The 25,376-nt window shown below is 45.0% G+C and overlaps 5 protein-coding genes across 9 annotated transcripts; 1 reads left to right on the top strand and 4 right to left on the bottom strand.

Annotated features, from left to right (window-relative positions):
* Nucleotides 1-4: 4 nt before the first annotated feature.
* Nucleotides 5-3,231, top strand: LOC136532680 (uncharacterized; the record flags this gene model as incomplete). Its single annotated transcript, XM_066525280.1, has 3 exons — nt 5-481; nt 1,879-2,170; nt 2,899-3,231. Coding segments are annotated over 3 exons (771 nt in total), but the record flags the coding sequence as incomplete, so codon positions are not given.
* Nucleotides 3,232-3,370: 139 nt separating this feature from the next.
* Nucleotides 3,371-9,169, bottom strand: LOC136532681 (kinesin-like protein KIN-14R). The gene is made up of 14 exons (XM_066525281.1): nt 8,835-9,169; nt 8,377-8,729; nt 8,086-8,278; nt 7,699-7,775; nt 7,487-7,586; nt 7,269-7,376; nt 7,003-7,179; nt 6,604-6,889; nt 6,367-6,528; nt 6,066-6,281; nt 5,942-5,979; nt 5,696-5,859; nt 5,480-5,605; nt 3,371-4,438 (listed from the first exon to the last, which is right to left on the bottom strand). The coding sequence occupies exons 1-14, from the start codon at nt 9,016-9,018 to the stop codon at nt 3,641-3,643; spliced, it is 2,982 nt and encodes a 993-aa protein (XP_066381378.1). The 5' UTR covers nt 9,019-9,169; the 3' UTR covers nt 3,371-3,640.
* Nucleotides 9,170-12,461: 3,292 nt separating this feature from the next.
* Nucleotides 12,462-13,665, bottom strand: LOC136532682 (uncharacterized). Of its 4 annotated transcripts, none has more exons than XR_010778281.1 (4): nt 13,256-13,665; nt 12,966-13,148; nt 12,797-12,872; nt 12,462-12,704 (listed from the first exon to the last, which is right to left on the bottom strand). XR_010778281.1 is itself a non-coding variant. In XM_066525284.1 (4 exons), the coding sequence occupies exons 1-3, from the start codon at nt 13,344-13,346 to the stop codon at nt 12,850-12,852; spliced, it is 297 nt and encodes a 98-aa protein (XP_066381381.1). In that variant the 5' UTR covers nt 13,347-13,665; the 3' UTR covers nt 12,462-12,704; nt 12,804-12,849. The 4 variants fall into 4 exon arrangements, 3 of the variants coding, with proteins under 3 accessions (XP_066381381.1, XP_066381379.1, XP_066381380.1); XM_066525284.1 differs by having other exon boundaries at nt 12,804-12,872; XM_066525282.1 differs by lacking the exon at nt 12,797-12,872.
* A 6,663-nt stretch (nt 13,666-20,328) lies between these two features.
* Nucleotides 20,329-21,297, bottom strand: LOC136532686 (uncharacterized). The gene has a single exon (XM_066525287.1). The coding sequence runs from the start codon at nt 21,254-21,256 to the stop codon at nt 20,522-20,524; it is 735 nt and encodes a 244-aa protein (XP_066381384.1). The 5' UTR covers nt 21,257-21,297; the 3' UTR covers nt 20,329-20,521.
* Nucleotides 21,298-21,654: 357 nt separating this feature from the next.
* On the bottom strand, nt 21,655-25,132 carry LOC136532679 (large ribosomal subunit protein uL14mz-like). Of its 2 annotated transcripts, none has more exons than XM_066525278.1 (4): nt 25,000-25,132; nt 24,414-24,479; nt 23,928-24,031; nt 21,655-22,151 (listed from the first exon to the last, which is right to left on the bottom strand). In XM_066525278.1, the coding sequence occupies exons 2-4, from the start codon at nt 24,445-24,447 to the stop codon at nt 21,777-21,779; spliced, it is 513 nt and encodes a 170-aa protein (XP_066381375.1). In that variant the 5' UTR covers nt 24,448-24,479; nt 25,000-25,132; the 3' UTR covers nt 21,655-21,776. The 2 variants fall into 2 exon arrangements, with proteins under 2 accessions (XP_066381375.1, XP_066381376.1); XM_066525279.1 differs by lacking the exon at nt 25,000-25,132 and adding an exon at nt 24,706-24,992.
* Nucleotides 25,133-25,376: the final 244 nt, after the last annotated feature.

Below are 25,376 nucleotides of genomic sequence, written 5' to 3'. Positions count from 1 at the left end.
CGTCCGCCTCTACGACCTCCCCTCCGCCGCGGACCTCGGCCCGCTGCTGGACCCCTCGGCCGCCGTCTCCGCGCTCGCCTTCTACTCCCGGGGCCCCGTGCCGCGGAACCTCCTGGCCGCCTGCGACGACGGCGCGCTCCTCCTCTACGACGCCGACGGCTTCGCGCTGCTCGCAACGCTCCGCGCCTTCCCGCGCCACGAGGCCGTCGAGGGGCTCGCCGTGCACCCGTCGGGCCGCGTCGCGCTCGCCGTCGGCCGCGCGGGGGCGCTCGCCGTGCTCAACCTCGTCCGTGGCCGCCGCAGCTTCGCTTGCCGCCTCGAGCGCCCCGCGTCCGCGGTCGCCTACGCCGAGGACAGGGACGGCGGGGACCGGTTCGTCATGGCTGCTGAGGAGAAGGTCAGCGTGCACGACTCCGTGGATGCCAGGGTTATTCATCAGATGGACTGCGGCAAGAGGGTGCTCGCCATGGCGCCCGCAAAGGTACCACCATTGCCTGGGCATCATGTTGAATTGGTCATGGAATGTTTAGGATTCAATTATTATTAAATGTGGATTACCGTGAGGAGCTGATAAATTGTTGAAAGCTATCTTCTTGTTGAAATGTCGATGGCAAATTCAGCTTGCATCAGCCTTGTAACATGCTGAATTGACAATTTGACATCTAGGTGCAGGCTCATATTTTTAGAAGCTGTCTAGCCAATAACCGTTTGTTTTAGCCCCTTCCAACAACCAGATTTTTCCCATCTACTTACACTGCCTTATAACTATATTTACACCGCCTTATTACTATATTTACAATGATTTCTTCAGTGTAATTTATTGGACAAAGTGATGTAATTTGGGAATAACACAAATATATACCAAATTTTTCAAAAAAAAAATTACAGATTCTTTCTATGGATTCCAGACATCAGAGAAATATATGTCAAATTGTTCACAAATTTCAGAAAAAAATACAAATTGTTCCAAATTACGGTGGGACCCACACTCCCAACCTTATCCCTTCCCTTCCCTTGATCCCTTCCCATCGGAACAACCAGCGACAACACAGGGGCTCTGCGTCATCGATCCCAGCGGCAACGATGGCCGGCTCCACGTCTGCCGTCGCCGGGTTCTTCTCGTCCGGAAGGCAACTTACCCGGCGTCTTCGCTGTGCTGGTGGCGGCGGCAAGCTGTGCGGCACCTGTGTTGGGGGCAGCGGCAGAGGGAGGCTGAAGCTCTGCTGGAGACGGCTGGAGGCCGGAGCTCTGCTGGAGGCGGCTGGAGCATGGAGCTTTGCTGGAGGCGGTGGCAAGGGCCAGTGGCTGAGGGAGCGAAAACGGATTGCGAACCAGAGATCGAGATCGACGGCCATAAATCCAGTTGTTTGGAAGCTCCAAAACAACTGGTTGAGCATTAGCAAATCTGTATTTTTATTATTGACTTGGCGAGTATATTAGGATGGAAATTGTTGAAATTTATCATCTCCTCTAATGCAACTTCAGCTTTCATCAGCTTTTTGGTTGCCCATGCCATGCTGAATTGACATCTAGGTGCAGCTTCATATTATTGTTATGACTTTATGAGTGAATTAGCATGCGTATTGTTGAAATTTGTTGTCTTCTCGAATGCAACTTCAGTTTTCATCAGATTTTCAGTTGACCATGCATGCTAAATTGACATCTCGGTGCAGCTCCACATTATGACTCTAGAGTTTAGACACTCATTATTTCCTGATATGTGTACTATGTATATATATTCAGATGTCAGCTTAGATGCTCCATGTGACCATGTATTAGCTCTTCAGATTCATTTATCTCCACTACCTTATTGTCTTCCCACTGATGCCTCTATTACCTTTTGCACTTTGCTCACATGTTTTTTTGTGATTTTTTCAGAATGGAGTCCTTTACACTGGAGGCGAGGACTGTTGTGTTACTGCTTGGGATCTGTCCAGCGGCAAGGTCTCCTCACGCATTGAGGGTGCTCATGCAACTCGTGTAAAAGGGGTTGTTGTTTTCGATAATGGCAAGGGTGGATCAGAGCTCTCCAATCTAATTGCTTCTGCTTCGTCTGATGGTGTCATAAGGATATGGGACATTCGGACAATTGGGAATGGAAAGCCTACTCCATTAGCAGAGGCTAATACAAAAGCAAGGCTAACTTGTCTTGCTGGAACGTCACTGAAATGTAAGTCACAGAAACTTCATAATGTAGTGAGTATTGTACACTGTCCTAACAAGTCCATAACAGAAACTTCATAATGTGGTGAGTATGTACACTGTCCTAACAAGTCATCATTATAGCATAGATGTAAATAATCATGTCGTATAAACATGCCTTGAGTTAGTTTTCACAGACAAATTACAGGGCAATGTTAAATCTAGATTTTCATATCCTGATCTTCACTGAGAAAATATGTTCAGTTGATCTGTCAATATCCTCATTTGTATTCACTGGCTCATTGCTGCTCTTTCCATTATGTTAACAGTATTCTTTTGCTTGTGTATTGAAAGAATATTATGATATATTGTTGTCTTATGAGATTTTGTAGTTTATCATTGAGGATCTATTTTATATGTTAAGAAGCATCAGTTCACATGTATTAGTGGTTTTTATTTAAGATTATTAGGACAATAAAAGTTTCTTCTCCATTTAATAACATGTTATCTTCGAACTTGACCTGTTATGTATTTTATAAAAGTTCACATGTTATCTATTGTTGCCTAACAATGTTTGGTGCCTATTTATGATCTTATGGTGTACACAAAGTCCATGATCCTTTTTGTTCAACTAACTTTTGTTTTCCATGTATAATAGTTCTTTCTTTAGCTTGACCTGTTATGTATAATGTGTTAATTCATTTGTTAAGTACCCTGTTGATTATCCTCACATAATATGGCCCTGATGATTTACAGGAGACCAAGGAACCTACAAGTGGAGTGAATGGTTGAAGCAATTTTTTGACAAGGGGCTAGGCATTGTTTAAGTTAGCTGAATTAGAAAACCTGGACATCAAAGAAGAATTGCAGATGAAAGATCTGGCAAGCAAGCATTATCTGGGTGCATTTGAAATGTATGATAGTCGCCCATTATACACCAACTTAGTTTGGCTTGAGTGCGTGAACTGCAACACGCATTATGAGATTGTGTTATAGAACCATTTTCAGTACTAACTGTGCATCACCTACGGGATGAGTTCTCTGTCAAAAGGGTCATCTAATCTATGACAAGTTTTGCAGTGAGAATCATTTCCAGTATTAAATGTGCAATTTACATCACTTGACATGAGTTTTGCAGTGGCCATTACGGGATGAGATCTCTGTTAAAAAAAGGGTCATCGAGGCACCTACTACTGCACAAAACAAACACACACACGCCATTGCTAATTTCTTCACGCATTGGGAAAGCTCTCTCTGATAGTAATCCTCCAAAGATAAAAATCAGCATAAGAGATCGCTATGAACACTAACAAAGTGGTTCACCGAAAGTTGGAACATTGTAAACCTGATCGGAGACGCAGCAATTCGTAGAGTTCTCTCACAATACGTGAGAACTCACAAACTCAATCAAACAACACCTAAATTTTGTACAACCAACCTAAAAAAACCTAAATTTTCACAGGTTTCTTTTAAGAATAGAGCTGCTGCGATCTCCTGGTCAGAAGTTGTTCCTGAGGCTCGTCCCGGTGTTCCACCCCCGCTCCTTGTCGGTGTTCCACCCCCGCTCCTTGTCCCTGTTCTGCTGCACCCTCTGCCCACCGCCGCTCACCGGCACTCGCCGTGCAACCCTGCGTGCGTTTTCAGTCCCCTGGGCGGCAGCAGCACCGGCTTTCTTCCCTGCCTGCGCCGCCAAAGATGGCCTGATGACTACCTTCTTCTGTAGGCTTCGCCGCAGGATGCTATTGATCCTCTTGCTCCTGCTGCCCTTGTCGATGGAGACAACCGGAGGAGAGCACAGCGGGGGCGAGGACAGGTTCTCCGTGATCTTGTCAAGCAGCGATGGCGCTGCTGCTGCTGCAGGCTTTGCTGTGGGCATTGGCAGCAGCGAGTTGCGCCGTGGAGGCGGTATCAGAGACTTCCGGCGCGAAGCCGGGTTCAGCGGCTGCTGGTAAGCTCCACCGTTGCAGAGTGAGACTCGTCTCGATTTCATTGTCGGCGGCAGCTGCACAGCTTCAGGGTTGTTCTCCTTCTCGTCCCCTAGTGACATCAGCTGCTTGAAGCTGTAAGTGTCAATGTTGCTGTCAGAGAACATCTGCTTGGAGATGCCGAAGTCTTTAGGTGCTGCTGCTTTCTCTGCTGTGGAGTTGAGGTTCCTCTCGGCCATTGGGCTTCTCAGGTACGAGTTCTCTTCTTTCATGCCGTGCTGCTTCTGCAGATGGTCTTGAGCAATCTTGTTGTCGACATGCTGCCGTGCTATCTTTCTTTCAACTAGAAGTTGTGATTCCAGCTCTTTGATCTACAAAAGGTTTGGAAGTAGCAATAAGCATGTCAATTTTTATTCTGATTCCAATTTTCCCATGCACACTCCATCATTCACCACATCACATTTCGCAAAAGCGTGATATATAAGAAGACAAAATTATATCATCCATTTTCTTGATTAACCAGTCTAATTGATATTTTAATTAGCATTTAATTGGTTGTAACAGTTGCATGATCTGGTTGGTCTAGTCAATCAATTTAGCCAACAAGGTGGTGCCACTCACAATTGAAAAAAATGACATATTCCATATGACACGAATTGAACTTAATTTTGTGCGCTAGTGCCAACTATCGTCGTTCATTGTCACATATTCCACATTTTACGTTACATATGAAAATGCTAAGTTCGGTTAAGTTGCATCTGAGAAAAGTTTGCAAACATAAATTGTGTATGCTTTGCAATGAGATGTTGGATCCGTGCTTAACATTAGCTACTAGGCAATAATTCATTAGAAATCATAGACATGTGACACTGGCAAAAGCATCAGGATCAGATACATGTGTACCCATTCAAAATACATTGTTTCCTTTTTTGCTTAGTTTCCAAATAGAAAAACAAGAAATAAATACTAAATTGTCATGGATGACCTATTACCTTCCAAGATAATATATTATCTACTTTAGTCTAGCCATTTAATCAAGTAGAATGAGCGATCTTTATTAGTCTAATAGAAGTACCTTAACATTTGCCTATAAGTGAACAAGTATACCATCACTGAAGGAACAACAGTCCTGAACCATACTAGTTTCAAGGTGACATCCAAGCATTGGCTATAAATGACAGCAAAAGCAAGTCCTAAGCATACTTATTTGGCATCCAAGCATTGGCATTATTAACATCCAGAACATTATACATAATAGTGACAACTATCACACACAGAGCATGCATGTATAACAACAATTTTATAATATGTAGAAAATTATTGTTCTTGGTCAATGATTATATATAGGAAAAGTTAATAACAAGAATAATTTAATGTAATGGCAATTAACAACTAAATATATCCGGATATACCTTCTCTTGGAGATACAGAGTGAGCAAATCTTTGGTCTTATTCTTTGCTTCAAGTGTTTGTATCCTTTCTTCCATACTCTTAATCTGAGCATCTTTGTTCTTGCTATCCTGTTTGGCTCTCCCAACCTAGCAGAACCAATAGCGAGTTATATTTGAGTAAACTTCAAAATTTACAGCACAAATGCACATACATATATTGACATAATGCTATAATACCATGAGCTTGTATCTTGACAATTCACCAACATCGACTTGCTTTTTAGCTTGACCAAGCTCTATGCCTCGTACTCTACTTGCAAAGTTCAACGAACAAAGAGTTTCACCCACGTCATTCTCATTAGGACTGATTTGAACAAACATCAAAGTTTTGGAATCTCCACCTGTATTGTTTAAACATTGCATTATAAAACTAAAGTAAAGTATAAGATTATACCATTCCATAAAAGAAAAAAGACTACATACTTAGTGAGTCTTGTAGCAAGTGTGTTAGCTTCGAATTCCTGTAATTAAAACAACAATTGTCGATAAGTGGTCATAATTTATGTTACCAAGACTAAAATTTAAGTAAAGGATCAAATTTAAATACCTAAAGGGTATATATGGGGTCTTCGTTGCAAGAGCAAATATGACATCACCAAGTGCAGAAAGTGATTTGTTTATGTTCTGTGCCTCTTTCAATCTTTCTCCTTGTGCATCTGTCTTTGCTACCCGTTCACTTCCAGCAAGGTCAATTAGCCATAATTTGCTCTTTGTACATTCTCCATTCATCAAGTTTTCTCCTTTGACTATTACACAATGTATACTGAAATTAAAAATCAATTAGCACATAATTTATGATCTATGGAATAGCATAAATGAACAAAATATCTTTGGGACAAAGTACCAACCAGTGAGATCGACTACTATGCTCATTAGCATTTGTGGAACCCACGACTCTAGCTTTGCTGCCAGTTTGTAGCACCTCCCAAGCCTCATTCATGTTAGTCACCCGTGCTTCAACAAGTCCTGGTACATGGTGAACCCCTTCTGCAACTTGTCTTACTTCCAGTCTGCAAAAAAGATACAATCTCATAACAGGATTTATATTAGTAATACAGTAATATAGATCATGAGTTAAATCGAACCTTTTTGTTGTTGCGCCTGGCTGAGAACCTGTAAGTAGCAAATCATGAATCTGCTCATTGTACACCTCCAAAACACTGACAGTAATCTCATATTGGAATGTGCCCTCTCTTTCTTTAATTATTCGAAAGAGTTCTTCTAGAGTCCGGTAGTTAACACCGCGAGCACCTTCAATTCCTTCCATGGTAAATGTTTTACCAGTACCGGTTTGCCCATAAGCAAAGATGCAAACATTAAATCCATCCAACACCGAAATTGCATATGGCGCAGTTTTCTCAAAAACCTTTTCTGTTTACATAAGTTGAATAAAAAATTATTGTTAAAAGCATGAATAGTCACATCAATACAAAACTTGAGCCATAATGCGATACAAGGTAAGTGAATGCATTTGTATGAGTTACCTTGGTCTTCTTCAGGGCTAAAGACAGAATCAAATTTGTATACTTTTTTAGAAGATACATGACCCCTAACAATGAGTTCTCCATCTTTTGCAGAGTCAAAATCAATGGCTGACGAAGCTCCTTCTGCTATTTCTTCTGCATTAAGTGGTCGGCACCGACAAAATACTCTTATATTGCCTAAGCAACATGCAAATCACTGTTAGTTTTGTCACCACTATAATCTGCAATAAAAATTTGCAAGATGAAAACAAAGTAAAACAACAAACCCTTTAGCTCTATAATCTTGTTGTATAAATCTTTCCGCTCCTTTGCCTCTTCATTAAACTTTTCTTTAAGATCTTTAAACTCGCATTCCAAACTTACATATTGATTCACTGTTCAAAATGGGCATATCATGGTTATAGTCATTTAGTTTGTAGGAAGCAAATACAAACAAAAATATTAATAATGAAGATATTTTAAGACTTAACCATCACAAACATACCATATTGCTGAATTGTTGTGGACATTTGTGAAGCATCTAACACACATTTTTTGTACTCAAGTGACTCTTGTCTTAGATTCTGGTGCTCCGACTTTAAAACCTTCATAAGATTGTAGTTAATGTCAGACCACATATGAGATAAAGTAATCAGACCTCTTATATATGAGATAAAGTTCAAGGCAAGTGTGTAAAATGTTTTTTGAGCCGAATACCATAAATTTTTCGCCCAATTCTTTTAATAATTGACACAAACGACTCTTCTCCTTCACTTGCCCTTCCACTGCAGAGGCTGCATGAACAACAAAAATTGTAAACAAAACCGCTTCCGATAAAAACAAGGAAGCCTGAGCATGCACGACATTGTTTGATGACAAATCCAGTGAACTGAACATGTGCGCTTAGCTACAAGACTATTAAATTCTTAACTGAACCACTACACAGGCCAGCGGTGGTCAAATTTTCCACAACCTAAAGTGGGTAATTGTGACAAATTCAGTGAACTGAGCAATGTGCGCTTAGTTACAAGACTATCAAATTCTGAACTAAACTGCAACACAAGCCAGCGGCATGTAGTTGTGTATCTTGTCACAATCCTTTACCTAGTGAGCCAACGTGCATGGACTTTCTCATCAGCTCGATCTGCAGATCATGGAGCGACTCCTGGGCTTCACGGCATTCCCTGGTCTTGAGCTCGTTCTCCCTCATCAGATCCTCTAACAGCCTCCTGCACTCCTTCTCCCGCAGAAGCACACCATACTGTTGTTTCAGCAGGCCACAGCAATCGGATTTATCCTGCAATGATCATGGAAATTTTAGTTAGCTGCACGGTGAGCAGCCACCACATTAATACATTATCCAATGTCTTGGAAATTTCTGGTGATGTGAATAACCTCCTCAATTTCTTCCGGTTGCAGGCTCTCTGAGTCGCTTCGGCCACCACCCACGGCCTCGCTCTCGGACACCCCACCCGCGGTATCGCATTTCTCACTAGAAGCCATCCCCTCAGCGGCGGCGCCAAGTCCCGCAGGCGCTGGCAGCGGCGGCGGCGAGATTGAGGTGGAGAAGAGCTCGATCGGCGCGACCCTGTGCCGCGCGGCGCTCCTCCGGATGTAGTCCGGCGTGTCCTGCAGCGCGCCCTCGCACGGAACGCCGCCGGGCAGCGCCGACGAGCCGTCGCCGCCGCTGGCTGGTCCGAGCGCCGGCACCGCTCCCGCGGAGCCCGACGAGCCCGCCGGCGAACGCTCTGGTGGCCACCGCAGCGGCAAAAACAGAGATGAGAAATCGAGAGCGGCCAGTCGAGATCTGCGGAGAGAAACAGAGGAGCGGTGGCGGGTGGAATGGCGCGTACCTTCGCCGGCGTCGAAGCCGGAGGAGCGGCCCTGGTCGGCGGCGTAGGGGATGATGAAGTCGCAGGCCTCGGACATCCTCACCGTCTTGTCCCTTCGCGGAGACGAGAAGGGCGCGAGCGCGACGGCCTTGGCGCGGTCCCCGTCCGGTCCCCGGCTCCGGCCGCCGCTCCCCTCGTCCTCCATCTCACGCCACCTACCGAAATCAGTTCGGCGAGGAGGGAGGGGGGAACGGAAGGACGGCGCGTGCGCGGTGACGGCCGGTGACTGACTGTACTGATCACGTTGATCGCGTGACGGCGGCGCGGGCGGTGAGGGAGGGACGGAGGGCGGGGGGTTCGAATTTGGGGAGGCGGAGGAGTGGGATGGAGAGGGGTCGCGGATCGGTCCCTTTGAATCGAGCGGCTGGCCGAGAAAGGAAAGCGACGATCCGAAGAGGGCGGAGGAGGGGGAGGCGACCGTTGCTCGGGGCTGGGTGCGGGCCGGGGCCCGGGGGAGGTTTTTTCGAACGGATTCGAAACGCGTCACGCGTGCGTGGCCATCGCCCCCATCGTCTCGTCGTGTGGTGTGGTCGTTAGAGTAACGCCCGCGGCGGGGGATGACGGGTGGACCCCTTTCCGGTCCGGAGATGGTGCTTGGGCCCAACGTCAGCGCCCCGTCGCCGCATTGAAACGTGCTCATGTAGGCTTGCGGTTGTTAGGTATCCTAGGAAACCGGTAGCCCAAGCATGTCTCGCAGACTCGCACGCACTCACACAACGGGACGAACGTACCAAGAATTTTTTTTTATTTTTAACACTTTTTTAACTATTTTTAATTCTAACATTTTTTTTTTCAAAAGTAACACTTTTGGACATGCCTGTTTGCATGGCGATGCAATTTCACGCTGCCACGCCATGCATGGAGGTGTGGCATGAGGCGGTCAACGGCCGCGGCGACCGCTGACGTGGCGGGTTCGACGCGTCGTGCATCATGGCGCGGCGAGGCTTTACTTACCCATTACGGCGCTAGCTCTCTCCCTCTGTCTGTCTGCCTGACTCGAGGTGAGGCTGCTCGCGGCGCCCGCGCCATTGCCTCCCGGCTCCCCCACGGCCGGCCGCCGACTTTCCTTCGCTTGCCGGACCCTGTCTACATTCTCCGAAGCTCCTCCTCGGCCTTGTCAAGGTAATGAAGCTCATCCTCGGCCTCCACGGTAGATCGAAGGATTTGAATGAGTAGTTAGGGTATGGAGGAAAATATGAGTTCGTCAGAATGTTGGATTGAAGGATTAGGATTAGGATTGCCAATGTTAAGGTTAATTGGTTAGTTAGAATTATGATTACCATGTATTTTAAGGTCAATTTTTATATGAATTTTGCTTGTTTGAGTTTGCATCTCAACTTTTATATGTGAATAAATATATGGACACACTGTTGATGTACCAAATTTTATTTTTTAGTGACCAAAGTATAGTTTTTATATAGTTTGCATGTTTACATCTAAGATAGAGTTTGCACCAAAGTGTAGGTTATATATTTTTTGTAATGCAAATGGTTTTCATTGACATTAATTTGTGATGTTTTGATTTTTGTTTGTTAAATTACAACCGTTTTGTTAGATGCAAGACATGTATTGGGAGGAGTTTTGGCGAAAACGGGGTCGTCCTAGAGAATTATACCCCGACGCGTCTAGCAAAGATGCCCTCGTCTCTCCCTGTCCCTAACTGTGACTGTGGTTTCCTGACCGACGTGTTTCAATTGAGACATCCAGACACAACGGCGCGTTGCTTCTACACATACAATCGTTTTAATGTAAGTAATTATTTTCGCTATCTTTTTTTCATTTGTGTAAGTATGCTACTAATATTTTTGTTGGAATCTTGTTGTGTAGGCCTGTGAGAGGTGCTTTTTCTTTCAGTGGATCGACGGTGCAGACACGTTTGACCCTAGGTACCTTCTTTTCGATGATTGATGTAGAGGGAGACATCCACGTGAGCACTTCGAGCGGTGGGTTCCACCCCCTAACCCCCCGCCAATGACGGCTAAGGAGAAGCACCTAGCCACAGTTAGACGAGTCGAGGAACCTTCTCTGTGCGAATACAGAGATCGAGCTATGATAAATCCTAAGAATACATTGGAGTTTGTGTGTCCGAACAAGCATGTAGTAAGTGGAAAGTGTATATGTTTAAATATTTATCTCTATATGTGTGCGGGTCAAGGTATGGCTCGAAGCTCCTCTCCCAAATACTAACGGTGTTCGAACGGAGATACAAAGGTGACATATATAGCAGACCCTTAAAGTTATACCCGTGAACCCTACAGGCCGTGATTATATGAGAGCAAGGGCATGCATGATCTGAGGGATATTGCAACTGCACTCTACTTTGTCAAGATCAACTCGGTAGTTTCGTCCACCATAACGTTCGCCGCCCAAGCTTGTGCCACACTTGCCCCGTACACTAAAGATATGGCGGCGGGGTCCCTACGGCTCGACAGTGTGCTGTTTGGCCAATTCCTCAGCCTCCTTCAAATATTCTGCTCCGGCCTTTCCAAATCACCCCTGCTCAGCTATATTCCTCTGTGCAAGTTCTCACCTCTTGACAAAATATTCGTTGCACTTATGAAAGGAGAACTCAACAATTCCAGACACAGGCAACGATCGAACTCCGGTGAATACACGGTTGAAAGACTCCGAGGAGTTAGTGGTCATGATGCCATACCTGAAACCCCCTTCATCATATGCTAACGCCCACTTAGCCTTCCGTTCCATCTGCGCCTCTAATTAGGCCTTGCCCGCTTCATTTAGCATCTTGTCTAGTTCTCTCTTTGTCTCCTTGAACTGGTGCTCTGTACGTACACAAAATAGAGCATTTACCTTGTCACATACCTCCTTCTTGGATTACCCTATTGTAGCGGGACCAGTGAGCATGGTCCCGCAAGAGCATCAGCACGTAGTGTGCCCTAATCTTTTCACTACCAAACCTCCTCTTCAGTGTATAATCACCACCAAACTTTCTATTCAAACGGCCACAAAGGTCACTGAAGCTAGGAGGTTCATCAAACCATTCTGATTCTTCTTCCATATCCTCAAACATACCATCTTCCACTACAAGAAATCTTAGGATCTATGACGACCTATTGTCATCATGAATTCTGATATATTTGTCATAGTAGTTGTATTTGTGACGACTGCATGACGAAAAAACAATCGTCAAAGATCATGCGTAGTAAATCTTGTTTAATGACGATTACATATTTTTTCATCATAATTTTTAATGACGACCAGATTAGAGAGTCGTCACTAAATAACTTAAGGCCTGGCTAAGCCCATATACTAAGCAGACTTTTAAGCGGCCCATTTAGCTTTCTAATATTTTTTCAGCCCACTTTGTTTTATTATAATTAGCCCACACAATTTTTTGTTTGGGCCCATTTAGCTTACAGTCCAGCAGCATAACAAAACATATTTTTTAGTCCGATTTTTATTTTCACATTCAGCCTGTTTTTTTTATTTTCGCATTCTTGTTTGCATTTTCAGAGGCCCATTTTATAGCCAATATTTTTAGGTCCAGCCCATGCCACATTTCTTTAGGACGGCCCATGATAAAAAAAAAATCTGAACCAGACAAAACACAAATAGTCCAAATTATTAAAATCACAGCTCAAACACATTCCATTCATAAACAAAGCAATAGGTTAAATGGTCATACATCTACAGGGGAGAATTTTGAATTTGGAAAGAACCCAATCTGGACTCGTACATGAATGTCCATGGATTTTTGTAAGGAACAAATGGAAGGAGCTGATGCCGCGGATGAAATTGACTTCCTGCGAATATGCAAGTTTGCGTAAGGTAGAAGTGGAAGGAGCTGATGCAGCCGATGACGTCGACTTCCTGGGAATAAGCCATCAAGTAATAATCAGCCAACCAATCCAGAGTAATACAGTGCATGATTCAATTACTGGACAAAACAATCAGAGTCATACCATTCACCTTATTTCCATAATAACGGAAATCTAACCATCTCTAGAGTCCAGAGTTACCAGGCAAGCAGGGAGATTACTACATTCGCAACACAATCAGAGTAGCATGTTGGCAGCCTGACAACCAGAGACCACGAGCAACGAAGGAGAATGGAAAAAATGGAGGCGGTACCGTGCACGACGGGGTCAGCGTTGAGGCCATGAACCTCGGCGACGAGCGCGGGCTTGGAGATGTCCTCAGGGAGGTCGCCGTCCATGAGCAGATGCCGACCTCGGCAGACGCCTTGCGCTTCGTGTTCACGGACGTCTGCGAGTCTTTCCGGCTCCCCACGATGGCCACGGCCAGCCTCGGAACCTACGAGCGAGCGAGCGAGAGAGCACAGCGTCAGCACACAATCCGAGGCCTACGCGCCTCGATCCAAGAACTCACAGGCAGCGGATAGAGGGAAGCGGGGTGCTTACGAGTCTGGGCCGAGGAGAGCGCGGCCACATCGGCGGCGACGTCGCGGCGGACGCCGGCAGCGATGGCCTTGCCGTCGATGATCTGCGTCATCGCAGGGTGGCTGTGATTCTTCGCGAGCGAGTGGGGGTGACGACTCCGGATGAGACCTGGGAATCTTGAGCTCCTCCATGCACGCTTCCTAGATCCGTTGCCTCCTCCTCGGTTCTTCCTCGTCGATGACTCCGTTAAAATCTGCGGCCGCCAGGACCTGATCCTCTGCTGCTAGCGTTGGATCCATAGCCTCCGGCGCCTTGGATTGGATATGGAGGGGTGGCGTCGCGGTCGGCATCTAGAGGGAGGGGAGTGGTAGCAGCAGGTGGCGGGTAGTGGTGTGGAGGCGCACGGGAGGGGAGGAAGCGGAGAGGGTGTGGATCCAGGATCTGTCTAGGGTTTTGGAGGTGCTTTTATGTGAGGTTTGCTGCATCTTGGTCGTTCATTTTGATCTAATGGCCTGAATGAGGCGTGGCTTGCGGGCTGAGATGGGCCAGATCCACGAGATGGGCTTTATTTCTGCGAGCCTCTGTTTAATTTTTTTTCCTTTTATTTATTTGCAACGAATTTTATGTTACTAGATTGCAAATCATAAGAACTATTGTCTACTGAATTTATATACCCCAACATAATTTTACATGAACTAGACTACCTAAGCGGTCAATATTTATATAACTAGATTGCCATAAAAATTTTAAGTTATTTTAACAAAGTGAAACTATACATTGTTCACAAATAGATACATCCCTCACATAGTTTTATATAACTGTGTGAGTGATACATTGTAATCACCCTAATCATCTAGTGAAACACTCCTCATCTCAAGGATTCACTTCCTTCACTTGAGAACGAGGTAGAGTTGTAAAGCTAAGCCTTAGTGGCTAACCTCAATAACGTGGAGGTAGACAAGCCTTAGTGGCGAGTTGAACCACGGAATAAATCATTGTGTCACTTGTGTTTTGCTTCATTACTTGCGATATTTGTTCTTGAGGTGTTTCTAGGGTTTGATTCCGATCTACAAATTGGTGGTGGTGCTACTTCTTCTAGTTGGTGATCTAGGTTCCTTATATATGCAGATAGCTCAGTAATTTACTCGATCTAAGTTTCCATTGTTACTATAACTATGTGAAGCATATATATTACACCTTTGTCAAAATGTCTTGAAAATTTTCTTGCAAGCATGTAGACCTCAAGCATGGCCCCACACAAAATCTTAGATTTTTCTTATTAATTTCAGTCATTATTAAATTTATTTTGTTCTAAAATGAAGAAAAGAGGTTGAGTTACCCATTCAAAATAATATAATTTTTCATCATCCACCTCCACCAAAATTGTTTCACTAGGCCATATGAGATCTAGTATAAAAATCTTGTACCATTTTGGATCGTTTCGGGGGTGGTCTCAGTCCAACCTCCAATTACTTCGTAACGTCACGCAAAAATTCATTTAAACCGTAGAAAATAGCAAACCACTTGGTGAAGCATGCATATTACGCTCATGTCACACTTCACATATAAAGAGAATACTAAAATCCTTGATAAACTTTTTTATATCTAGATTGTCTCTGTGGTTGCTACTTCTCTGCTAATCTCAGAGCACCTCTAACATATTACTTATCCTCTCTCTCCCCTAAAAGCATATATGAAGGATCTCCTATTATTAGTTTTCTATCTAGGTTTCCCCCTCTCCTCCAACATATTATTAGTTGAACTACATTTGATGTCAAACAAAGTCAACAGATGATACAAAAATATATATAAGAATAAATGTTACAATTGAGCTAACTTCCTGAAAATCAAGGAAAAATGAAGTGGTATTAATCGAACTTGTATTTTAGTGGCTCTATAAAAAAACAATAATTAGTTTGTAATGTCGGTTTTAAAGAAATTAATAACTACTCGTACAGCATCACTTTACTATATAACAAGGTCAATCAGATACTATTTTTTCATCATAACAAGAAATTAGTAATTACTACTGTGATTTCGCAAAGCTACTAATCTATCTACACCTAAAAAATGTTCTGGATGCTTGTCGGACCCGCCTGGCAGTGGCCTAGAAAAAGAGAGCGATAGAGAGAGAGCGCCGCGGCTTTCCAGATTTGCGGACGCGGGAGCGCGTGTGTTTGAGCGGGAAGCGGGATCAGACACCAGGTGAGTGCGCGTGACGTGGTTCGGCCAATAGGCTTGCACCACGCGGCACCGCGGGGCCCTGTCGTCGTTGGGTGAGAGAGAGTAGAGAAGAGAGAGGCCGGCTGGAGCTTTGAAAAAGACGCGGGCGGTAGCCTCCGCGAAACTCCATGGAACGGGACGGTGGCTGCAAAGGAGGAGAAAGAGGCGACGGAACGGAGCAGTAGTTTTTTTTAAGTGAGCGCTGCGTTCCTCGTGCTGGGCCACGTCCAAGGCTTTGGGCTAGTCCGCTGGTGTGCTGGCGCATGTGGGGAAAAGAAGTCCAGGCCCTTGTTTAGTCCGATTTTGGACAACCAAAATCACTGTGCCAGCACTGTAATGCACTGTAGCGTTTCGTTTGTATTTATTAATAATTGTCCAATCGTTGACTAATTAGGCTCAAAACGTTCGTCTCGCAAAGTACGACCAAACTGTACAATTAATTTTTGATTTCGTCAATATTTAGTACTCCATGCATGTACCGTAAATTTGATGTGACGAAGAATCTTCTTTTTGTATAGTGCCAAAGTTTAGATTTGGTGGGAACTAAACGCCCCCAGGCAGGTTTCCGGTTTCCCCATGGGCCATGGGGTCCTTGCGTGCGCAAGCAGGTGCAAAACACGTGATTTAGAGGCCAAGGAGATTTGATTAGCATGCACGGGGTGGAGATCTAAAAAAAAGAAAGCACGGGACGGATATTGAAAATATAAACATACTATACATGTGGTGTATGCAGGCCTGCTAGGCAGCCCCCGCGTGGAGCGCACGACGCAAGCCTAATGGGCTGTATATATAATAATTTGATAAATTATCAATTACATGCTGATATATACAAATGACTGTGGGACTAGCTATCTAATTTCTTTTAAAATTTAACTAAAAGTTATGACAAACTAATATTGCCAATAATTTATGACAACTGCAAGGTAGCATGTTATGACGGAACATAGATCATCATAGACAAACTACTTCTCTAGGTTATGACGATTTTTATTGCGTCTTAATGACGAACACATAATTTTCGTCAGAAAGTCATTCTCCACCCAAAAGTCGTCGTAAAACAGAATGACTTATTGACAAATTGACTCATCGTCACAAAAAAATTGTCATAGATCTTCAGATTTCTTGTAGTGTTCTCTCCTAACACTTTCTCCGTAGAAAACTCTAACACAACAATCCATCTACAAAAGCATTTCAAGAAACTTTATCAAGTCATCGAAATCGTCGTACGTACTGTCCATAGTAATATTAATACATATACTAACTATAACTATACTAACTAATCTAATATTAACACCTATACAAAACTAACTATAATAACTAATTATACTAAATACAATAACTAACTAGACTCACTAACTGTACTAACTAAACTAACTAACTATACTAACTTACTATACTACCTATACTAACTAAACTAACTATACTAACTTGCTATACTAACTATACTAACTAATCATTCAAACTAATTTTACATCTTAACCCTAAGTAACAACAATTTCGATTCAATCAATAAATACACAAGGGGAGTACCTTGACAATGAGAGAAAGATTGGGGCTTAGCCAAATCCATAAATGGCGACGAGGTGGCCGGCGGCGGCAATGCCCACCGCCGACAGGCTTCTCCTGGGAGCAGGAGACAGAAGGAGAGGGGTGCGGCACACCCCCGGTCGGGCAAGGAAGGGACAGGGGGCGCAGGTGAAGGAGACGATGGGGAGAGAGGGCGACCGACGATGGGGAAGGGGCCGCTGCGCCGGCGACGAGCACTGCTCCTGGAGCGGCCTAGAGAGGGAGGAATGGGGAGAGAGGAAGGCGGGTGGTCGCGGGGGGGGGGGGGGGGGGGGAGGCGTGGGTGTTGGCCTCGACGGAGCCGGCGGGTGGACACGGGCGGCGGCGGCGGCGATGGGCGAGTCTCCCCCTCGATCCGTTTCACTCGAGTGTGACAGAGAGACAGTGAGGAGAGGGAGGTCGAGCCGTGGTCCTATGTTGGGCTTCGCCGCGCCGTGGGCCGTGGCGCGACACTGCCGCGCCAAGATGTGCGGCGCAGCAGGTCCTGCATGTCAGCGGTCATGGCCCGGGGAAGTGCCACGTCATCGTCGCTGCCGCGTCGCCATGCATGGCGCGGCAACGTTGTTTGCCCGCGCCGTGGCAATAGGCGCGGCCAAAAGTGTTAGATTTGAAAAAAAAAATCGGTGTTAGATTTAGAAATAGTTTACAAAAGGTGTTAAAAATAAAAAAAAAATCACGTACCAACACTGCTACGTGTCCACAGTTCCAGAGTGATCGTCTGATCGAGTCCGTCTTCCTTTCAAACCAACTGTGGCGGGCCGGCGTGCGGCTCTGCCCAAACTGGATCGCGCCGCTTGCGTTGCGGCCTTGCGGATGGGGACAGAACAGTTCACCGGCAGTGGAAGGAAGGGATTTTTTTTAAGTAATATAAAAAAAATCTCAAAGCAAATATGCCTCTGTTTCGTCTAGAGACGGTAACAGAAGGAGCATCTTCAAGAGACTCTCTATATTCTTTCTAAATGTTAGGAATAGAGATTTTAACGAAAAACTACCTCCAACAACTTCTCTAAATGGTTATTATCCAGATATAGCCATTTTATATTTCAAAATTTTTGCTAGCCAAAAAATAGAAGACGAGAATGGCTTTCTAGAGTGCGCACGAGATATAGAAAAATTATTGGAGAGTAACAAGATATAGAAAACTATTTTTATGCAAATGATTCTCCAAATAATGATTTAGAGAGTGAGATTTATAAAGGCTCCTGGAGATGCTCTTAGAACATGTATAGTAAGCTTACTCGGCGGCAAAATTGAATGCCACGTAATAATCCTAGGTGGAGGAGGGAGAAAATAAGAGAGAAGAGAGCTGGCGTTTATCTCTTTTGGGCTAAATCGGATGGACCGCCTATCCCAGGCGAAAGAGCTGGCTCTTTGCTGCCCTTCCAATCCCGTGTGCACACATGTAGTAAGTATTAAATGCTTACATACTAGCACAGGCCAATCTATGATCTAATTCATAATATCAGTTGGCTATATTTTGCTAGCTTTATATGACATGGCACCAGCTACATCCTTCGGTTGACTAAATTATTAGCCTTGCTCATAGGCGAGGGTCCTCTCACCATCCCCGTCCTCATCATAAGAAAAAATCTCGTTATGGTCCCCATAGAGAACGTTTTCTTTCCATCTCCACCCTTGTGTGGGGAGTTTGTACCCGACATGGTTGTATCCCCATAAAATTAGTAAGAACGGGAAGTAAACTACTACACCCTGACTGAAACACATGTTGCAAATCTATAGAATCAAAGAGACAAGACGAGAGAGAAGATTAGGACTAGGCCACTAGTCCAGAGAGTACCAAGAGATGGGTTTTTAGCTCTCATCTTCCCTCTTCATCCTTAGAGCTTAGCGTCATGGAAAACAAGTCCATGGTTGAATCGCCATAGACTTGCATGGGATGGGTGGTGCTGAGGTCGGGGGTGGCGGCTTTGGATCCGCGTCAAGCGTCATGTGGACGGTACTAAAGCTAGGGTGGTATCGTCGAGAATGGGAATGGGACATTGGCGTCGCATGGGGCCATGGCGGGGACGGTGGAGTATGATGTGGCATCACACAAGTGGTACTCAGTGTCGGGAGATGTGAGGTTCAAATTCCCCGACATTGAGTCACCACTTTGGGGAATGGATAGAAGGATATGAAGACACATTGAAGATGAACGGTTTGATGTAGAACTTAAATTAGCTGCTCAAGGTTCCCGCATAGAACGCAGAGGAAAAAAAATCCCCGTTAAGTCCCCCACGGGGGCAATGCTCCCATCCTCATCCCTAATAGGAATTGCCTACTGAAAACCGAGGGTTGGTTCATCATTAGTCATTACCATCTCTAATTCCACCTCCTTAGAGTAGGGAGTAGCTTCATGGACTCGTTTAGAATACAAGAATTTCACAAAAATGATCAAATGGAACAAAGAATGTGTAATTCTTGAAAATCAAATGGGAATGAATTCATCGGTTGTGAGCGCACAAAATAAAGTACGTAGGATCCCAAGATTTGGAATCATATTATCAACATTACATTTCGGACAAATAACCCTAACATATAAAAACAAAGAAAAGGTGCGTACATAGACTTTGAAAGTGAGCATAGCTCAATTGTGATAGCATGAAAAGTGTGGTCATGTACATGATACCTCACTATCCAGGTTCTTCAACTTAAATTTAGATGTCCATATATTTTTTTGAGCAAAGTACATGATCGGTCCTTAAACTTGTGAAGGTGTGTCATCCCGATACTTATATTCAAAACTTTGTCATTTTGGTCTTTAAACTTAGTCGGGTCTCGTAAACATCCAAATGGATCTAGCCTCACGTGTTAGCATGCTATGTGGGTACGGGTTTAGATCCGTTTGGACTAGCTATGAGACCTAAACTGAGTTTAAAGACCAAAATGATATAGTTTCTGAGCATGAGAACCGATTTGACATACCTTCCCAAGTTTGAGGACCGGTCAGACTTAGACTCTATTCTTTTTTATTGAAAACCCACCTAATTTCTCATGGTACGTCACATTTACGTAAACTAATCTGTTTTGCTATGTACCAATGGATTATGTAGTATGTATACATGTGTACAGCAGATGATCAAAGGTAATCCAACATAAATCAAGCTGGAACTTCACTGCGGACTGTAAGATTAACCAAAACCTGTGTCTCCTCGTTCGTTGACAGTCTACTTCTGTTATCATAACGCGTTTTCGTTCCTGTAATATGAATTAGTTCAGAGACAATTCAATTCGTGACGAACATTATATATGATGATGTCATTTGGAGATGATCCGTCGATTGTCATGGTTGTCTCCAACAGCACACAAAATATCTCATCTGATCGCATTTCATGGCGAAAGGGCATACTGCCATTTTACACCTGACAAGGTTTTAGGGCGTGCATACGATTCGAGAGACAAATGCAAAACGATCGCTGGATCGAGGACCATACATATATAACTAGTGATTTTCGAGTTTCAAACTCGGCAAGGAATTCCACAGATGGCACTGCAAAGCTACCACGCCCAGATGGCGTAGACGCGGTCGGCGACGAACGTGGCGAGGCGGCGTGCGCAGGTCGCCACGAACGCGGCGGGGTCGTCGACGCAGCCCTGCCACGAGCATGCGCGCATGAGCACGCGGCCGCGGCCGCCCCGGCCGCGCCGCCCGCCTGCGCAGCCGCCGCGGAGCTGCACCCGGCGCCAGAGGCGGGCGAGGCAGCAGCCCTGGTCGCGCCCCGCCGCCACCACCACGGCCGACTGCAGGTACGCCGACGCCGCGTGCTTCAGCAGCTGGTTCCGGATGCCGATGTTGGACGCGTCGAAGTCGTGGATGTCGTGGCACGAGTACTCGCCCCAGCTGCTGCCCCAGCGCCACGGCTGGTGGTGGTGGTGCTGATGCTCGCCGCACCCGCCGCCGCCGGCCCCGCACTCGCCGCCTCCGCCTCCGCCGCCGCACTGATGTTCCTCCTCCTCCAGCACGTCGCGGAGGCTCGTGTACTCGATGCTGCCGCTGCCCCCGCTGCTGCTGCCGCTACGCCCGATGCTGCTGCTCCGGCTCCACGGCCTCGACGATGTCCGCCGCCAGCTCCCCGCCGCCCGTGGCGAGACCTCCAGCGGCGACGCGTCGGCTGCCTCCATCGTCCTAGCAACGACAGACACCACCTCCTTTCCTTCGGGAATGCAATTCTTCTTTCTTGTGTGTTTTTTTGGGTCAGGTAGACGAGGAGAAAAACAAGGCGCCGCATGCATCGGCGTTACCAGTGCAGTGAGAGCATCTCTCTCACAGGCTCTGCTTCATTATAGGATGCTTGTCCTAACTCTGACCAAGCCAGATATAGCACTGCATGCCCTCAGATCAGGATCAACAGCAAGACCAAGACACCACAGCTCATGTGCAGTGCAAAACCTGTTTCATTTGTAAGGTCACTAAAGCCTGCTTAGATCCACATCATCCACTAGCGGCTAAGTAATAGTTTACAGCTATCTTGAGAATATCTGCATGCATGTGAAAGCAGCTTGTAGCAAAAAAAAAAAAAAGAAGAGGAGGAACTCCAGAATCGATCATGGTACGTGTTGGCCATCCGAATGGGCAATACTGTTAACGTCAAATGCAAGTCCAGAACATGACTTTTGCCAGGACTCAAACGCAGTTCAAATGGTTCATGCTATCATTTCAGAATGCATTATTCAAACAGAGAACGAAAACATTCCCACAAACATTTCGCTCTGCAGAACTAACAGGCCGATAGCAAAGAACCAGGACAACACCTCAAACGATGTGCTCAGCCAACGCCAGAATCTTGAGGTGCTTCTTCTTTCTCAGCTCATGGGGCACAGGACCGAAGACGCGGGTGCCGATCAGCTCGCCCTTGTTGTTCACGAGGACTATCGCGTTGTCGTCGAACTGGACCTCACTGCCGTCGCTGCGTCCTTTTTTCATGGCAGCGCGGACGACCACTCCATAGACGACGTCTCCTTTCTTGACCTTGCCACGAGGCTGGGCCTCCTTGACAGATCCGATGATCGTGTCCCCAAGCCTTGCTCCTTTCTTCCCCCTCAAGGACTGTATGCACATAACCCGCTTGGCCCCCGAGTTATCCACGACCTTGAGGTTGGTCCTCATCTGGATGAATGTTCTGATTTGCTGAAAATGGGATAAGAACATATGTTAATCATTTTTTCCCATGGAATCCACACTGAAATTTGTGATCATTTCAAGACAAGTTAATATCCCAGCAACTATCTAGCTACCTTCACACCATGGCCATATAGTAGGGTTACAAAGAACCTTCTTTTCAATTTTTTAAAACTTTTTAAATAATTAGTCCAAGTTGGTTTTCATCAAACTGAACAAGCTTAAGAAGAGTATCTTGTAAAGCAATATAGTTTGTCATAATTCACTCTGATTAAGGACCTATTTATAGCCCTACTACCAAGTGTTGAAAATTGCAAACTCAGGAACCAAAAAAGGGCTCTACTACCAAAGCTATCGAAGCATTCTGCTATATGAAGCAACTAAACAACAATAACAACAAAGCCTTTAAGTCCCAAACAAGTTGGGGTAGGCTATATGAAGCAACTAAATGATAGTCAAATAACTTATTAGATGATGGTTGTCATGGGTATTAGGGAAAAAGAAAAGATAGGCAATCTTCATTAATCAAAACTAGAATGTCAGTGTAAGTTACCATATATGGATTGAAAGACAGAGTAAAATCATTTTCTGACCAACAGTTGTGCGATGTCTGAGGTCAGTATATATTTCATTTTTCTTCTTCGAAAACAACCAGGATGAGATATACAAGCAAAGAGAAAGTTATATTCCAAAAGGTATCTTCTTAGATTCAGACCACAGTTTTTTTTCGAGGAACTCCAGAATGTTAGCTAGTTTTCATCAAATAAGGTAGTGTTTGGTTGGATGTATAGAGGTGAATGGGATGGATCGTCCTGAACGGATGGACCATGGTTGGGATAATTCTAGATGAGATGGTACATGTTGATTGTTTGGTTACTATGTATGGAATTGTATGATTCGGTATAAGATTATGTTTGGATGGTTGTATGGGTTCATCCAAATTTTTTGCGTGTACCATGCATTTACACAAATTTACTATTATAAATGCCACAATATAATAAGATAGCTGCAATTAGTTTGTGGTACTTCCCAATAAATAATTTTTTAAGTACCAGGAAATATATGCACAAGAAAAGGAAAGGGAGATGAACGTGAAAGTAGTAACGAACAAATCCATGCGTCCGGAAGCACAGGACGCCCAGTCACCGAGCCAGGGGAACAACTGGGAGGCGACACGTGTGCGAGAAAGGCCGTCTTGGATGGTGTTGTTCGGCCTTTCACAGTGCATGGGATTATGCAGCATCTCAGAAGAATATTCGTTGCATCTGGATTGTTCCGCCATGGATGTATTTGTTCAGCCCGGCAACCAAACGGTGGCAGAGGTGGACCCCACATAGTTATCCAGGATGAACCAATGCATGCACGATTTGGTCCCGGCAACCAAACACTGCCTAAGCAATGAAACATGCTCATGAAGAGTGTCTACAAGAGTGCCTTGTAATGAAATACAGTTTGTGATAGGAATTCAGTGTGTCAGGATCTAGTCATAGTCTTATTGTAATGGCTGGTAATAACACATTAAGGCTACTCTAAAAAGGCTCAGGTATAAATAAAAGATTTTCAACTACCCCAGTTGTATAAGCAAGGTCAATGACATGCTGGATGGCGTATATCATGCGAAAAATGGAAGACATGCAATTGTTCAATAATCACATTGAGAATGTCAGTGTAGCTATCATAAGGCTTTGAAAATATTTATTTTCTTACCAGCAGCTTATTCAAAACAGTAAGTGTACCTGTTTAATGTCAACATAATAATGTTTCTGCACAGAAAGAACAGCTGACCTGACTGATAGCATCACAATGAGAAGATCTTGTTACTGCCTCAACAGAAGAGTTGGCGGCTCCAAACAAACTATTTCCAAGGCTTCCCATCAAAGTACGCCCAACTATATAAATCAAGAAGCATTTAACACTTTGAATTAGAACAGCATACTCACAGCTATCTATTGAAAGCATAAGCTTTAACAAGGTGCAGACGGTTTCTTACTGACTTACGGCTATGCATTGAAAGCATAAGCTTTAAACAATAGTGCCTGATTGTAATTAACCACTCAACCATGCCTATGTAACCTAGTTGGTTACTAGGCAAACACAAAACATTGGCAAAATTTGAACGTGGATCGTTTTTTTTATTCTAAAAAAAGAAGCCTGTTACTTAAATCTAAGCTCAAAAAACTGGATCAATTGTATTATCTGATGGCAGATGCTACGTGACGTGTCCTCGTTATGAAATCAAAATCTCAGAGTCAGAGGCCTTCAAACTGATACCTGATGGACATTTTGACCTCAGGAATGCTGCCATTTCCAGCTACCCTGCTCTTTGCCTGAGCTTTCCTGCAAGCGAAAATGGCGTGCACAGCAATAAGAGGCGAACTTGGGCATAATACATACGCAAGTAATTGCGTCAGATCCGGATACAAACAGCTTAAGGCATCTACACCAGTTCCCCATTATCAACCTCAACGAGAAAAAAGAAATGTCGTTTGGAGGGAAAAGCTTGCCCTAGCGGATCCCCATCCCAACCCCTCAAAGAAAGGGGAAACCCCCAGCCCCCCAAAACCTGAGATTGTTGGCGGGAGCTCCAACTGTCCTCGCTTGCGCAGGTGCCGCCAGCCGCTGACGAGGAAGCCGAACGCCAATTGAAGTTGACCGCAGCCGCAAGTTCCAGGGGGAGAGGAGGGGGAGCGGCAGCACTGTGTGGCGCTGGAGGAGGAGGAGAGGGGAAGCGGCGGCACGCCGCGGCGCTGGCAAAGGAGGAGAGCGACGGCGCCGGCGGCACCGTAGGGTTTTGGGCGCTCGGTTTCGCACAGCGGAAGGGGGAGGCAGGGCAAGGCAAGGGAAGAGAAGGGTGTACCACGTGGCTGCTCGTCGCCGGCGAAGGGCCCGACAGCGCCGCTCGCCCTGCCGCCGCCGCCGCCGCCGCCAGAAAAGCCGCCGTGAGGAGGAGGTGAAGAGGACTAGAGATTTGTCCAGGACATCGACCAGCCCATATAGAGTAACGGGCCTACGAATGAGCCTGTTTTCTTTATTTTCTATTCTTTCTTTCTCTTTTCCTTGTAATCTGTGTGATTACATTTATTTCTTTCAACGATTTTTTATAACAATTGCATATGTTAATTTATATGACTTAAAATACTAAACGTAAACATACAATATTTTTACAAGTGATTGCCTCAATAAAAGAATGATCATGTTCCAACTTTGCAAGAAACTTGTTACATGCCAACTAAA

Source organism: Miscanthus floridulus, unplaced genomic scaffold (assembly GCF_019320115.1).
Source record: "Miscanthus floridulus cultivar M001 unplaced genomic scaffold, ASM1932011v1 fs_687_1_2, whole genome shotgun sequence".
NCBI classification, from domain to species: domain Eukaryota; kingdom Viridiplantae; phylum Streptophyta; class Magnoliopsida; order Poales; family Poaceae; genus Miscanthus; species Miscanthus floridulus.
The sequence above is the reverse complement of the archived record's forward strand: the minus strand, read 5'-3'. Positions and strand labels throughout refer to the sequence as shown.

Excerpts from the sequence above, each read along its gene's own strand:
- LOC136532681 (XM_066525281.1), bottom strand. The coding sequence starts at position 9,018 with ATGGAGGACGAGGGGAGCGGCGGCCGGAGCCGGGGACCGGACGGGGAC. Across the intron at positions 7,776-8,085 it reads CATGCACGTTGGCTCACTAG|CCTCTGCAGTGGAAGGGCAA; the intron begins GTAAAGGATTGT and ends TTGTTCATGCAG. Across the intron at positions 5,980-6,065 it reads ACCCCATATATACCCTTTAG|GAATTCGAAGCTAACACACT; the intron begins GTATTTAAATTT and ends TTTTAATTACAG.
- LOC136532682 (XM_066525282.1), bottom strand. The coding sequence starts at position 13,346 with ATGACGCAGATCATCGACGGCAAGGCCATCGCTGCCGGCGTCCGCCGC. Across the intron at positions 13,149-13,255 it reads GCTCTCCTCGGCCCAGACTC|GTTCCGAGGCTGGCCGTGGC; the intron begins GTAAGCACCCCG and ends GCTCGCTCGTAG. Across the intron at positions 12,705-12,965 it reads CGCTGACCCCGTCGTGCACG|GAAGTCGACGTCATCGGCTG; the intron begins GTACCGCCTCCA and ends GCTTATTCCCAG.
- LOC136532686 (XM_066525287.1), bottom strand. The coding sequence starts at position 21,256 with ATGCATGCGGCGCCTTGTTTTTCTCCTCGTCTACCTGACCCAAAAAAA.
- LOC136532679 (XM_066525278.1), bottom strand. The coding sequence starts at position 24,447 with ATGGCAGCATTCCTGAGGTCAAAATGTCCATCAG. Across the intron at positions 24,032-24,413 it reads GAGGTCAAAATGTCCATCAG|TTGGGCGTACTTTGATGGGA; the intron begins GTATCAGTTTGA and ends TGATTTATATAG. Across the intron at positions 22,152-23,927 it reads ATTGTGATGCTATCAGTCAG|CAAATCAGAACATTCATCCA; the intron begins GTCAGCTGTTCT and ends TCCCATTTTCAG.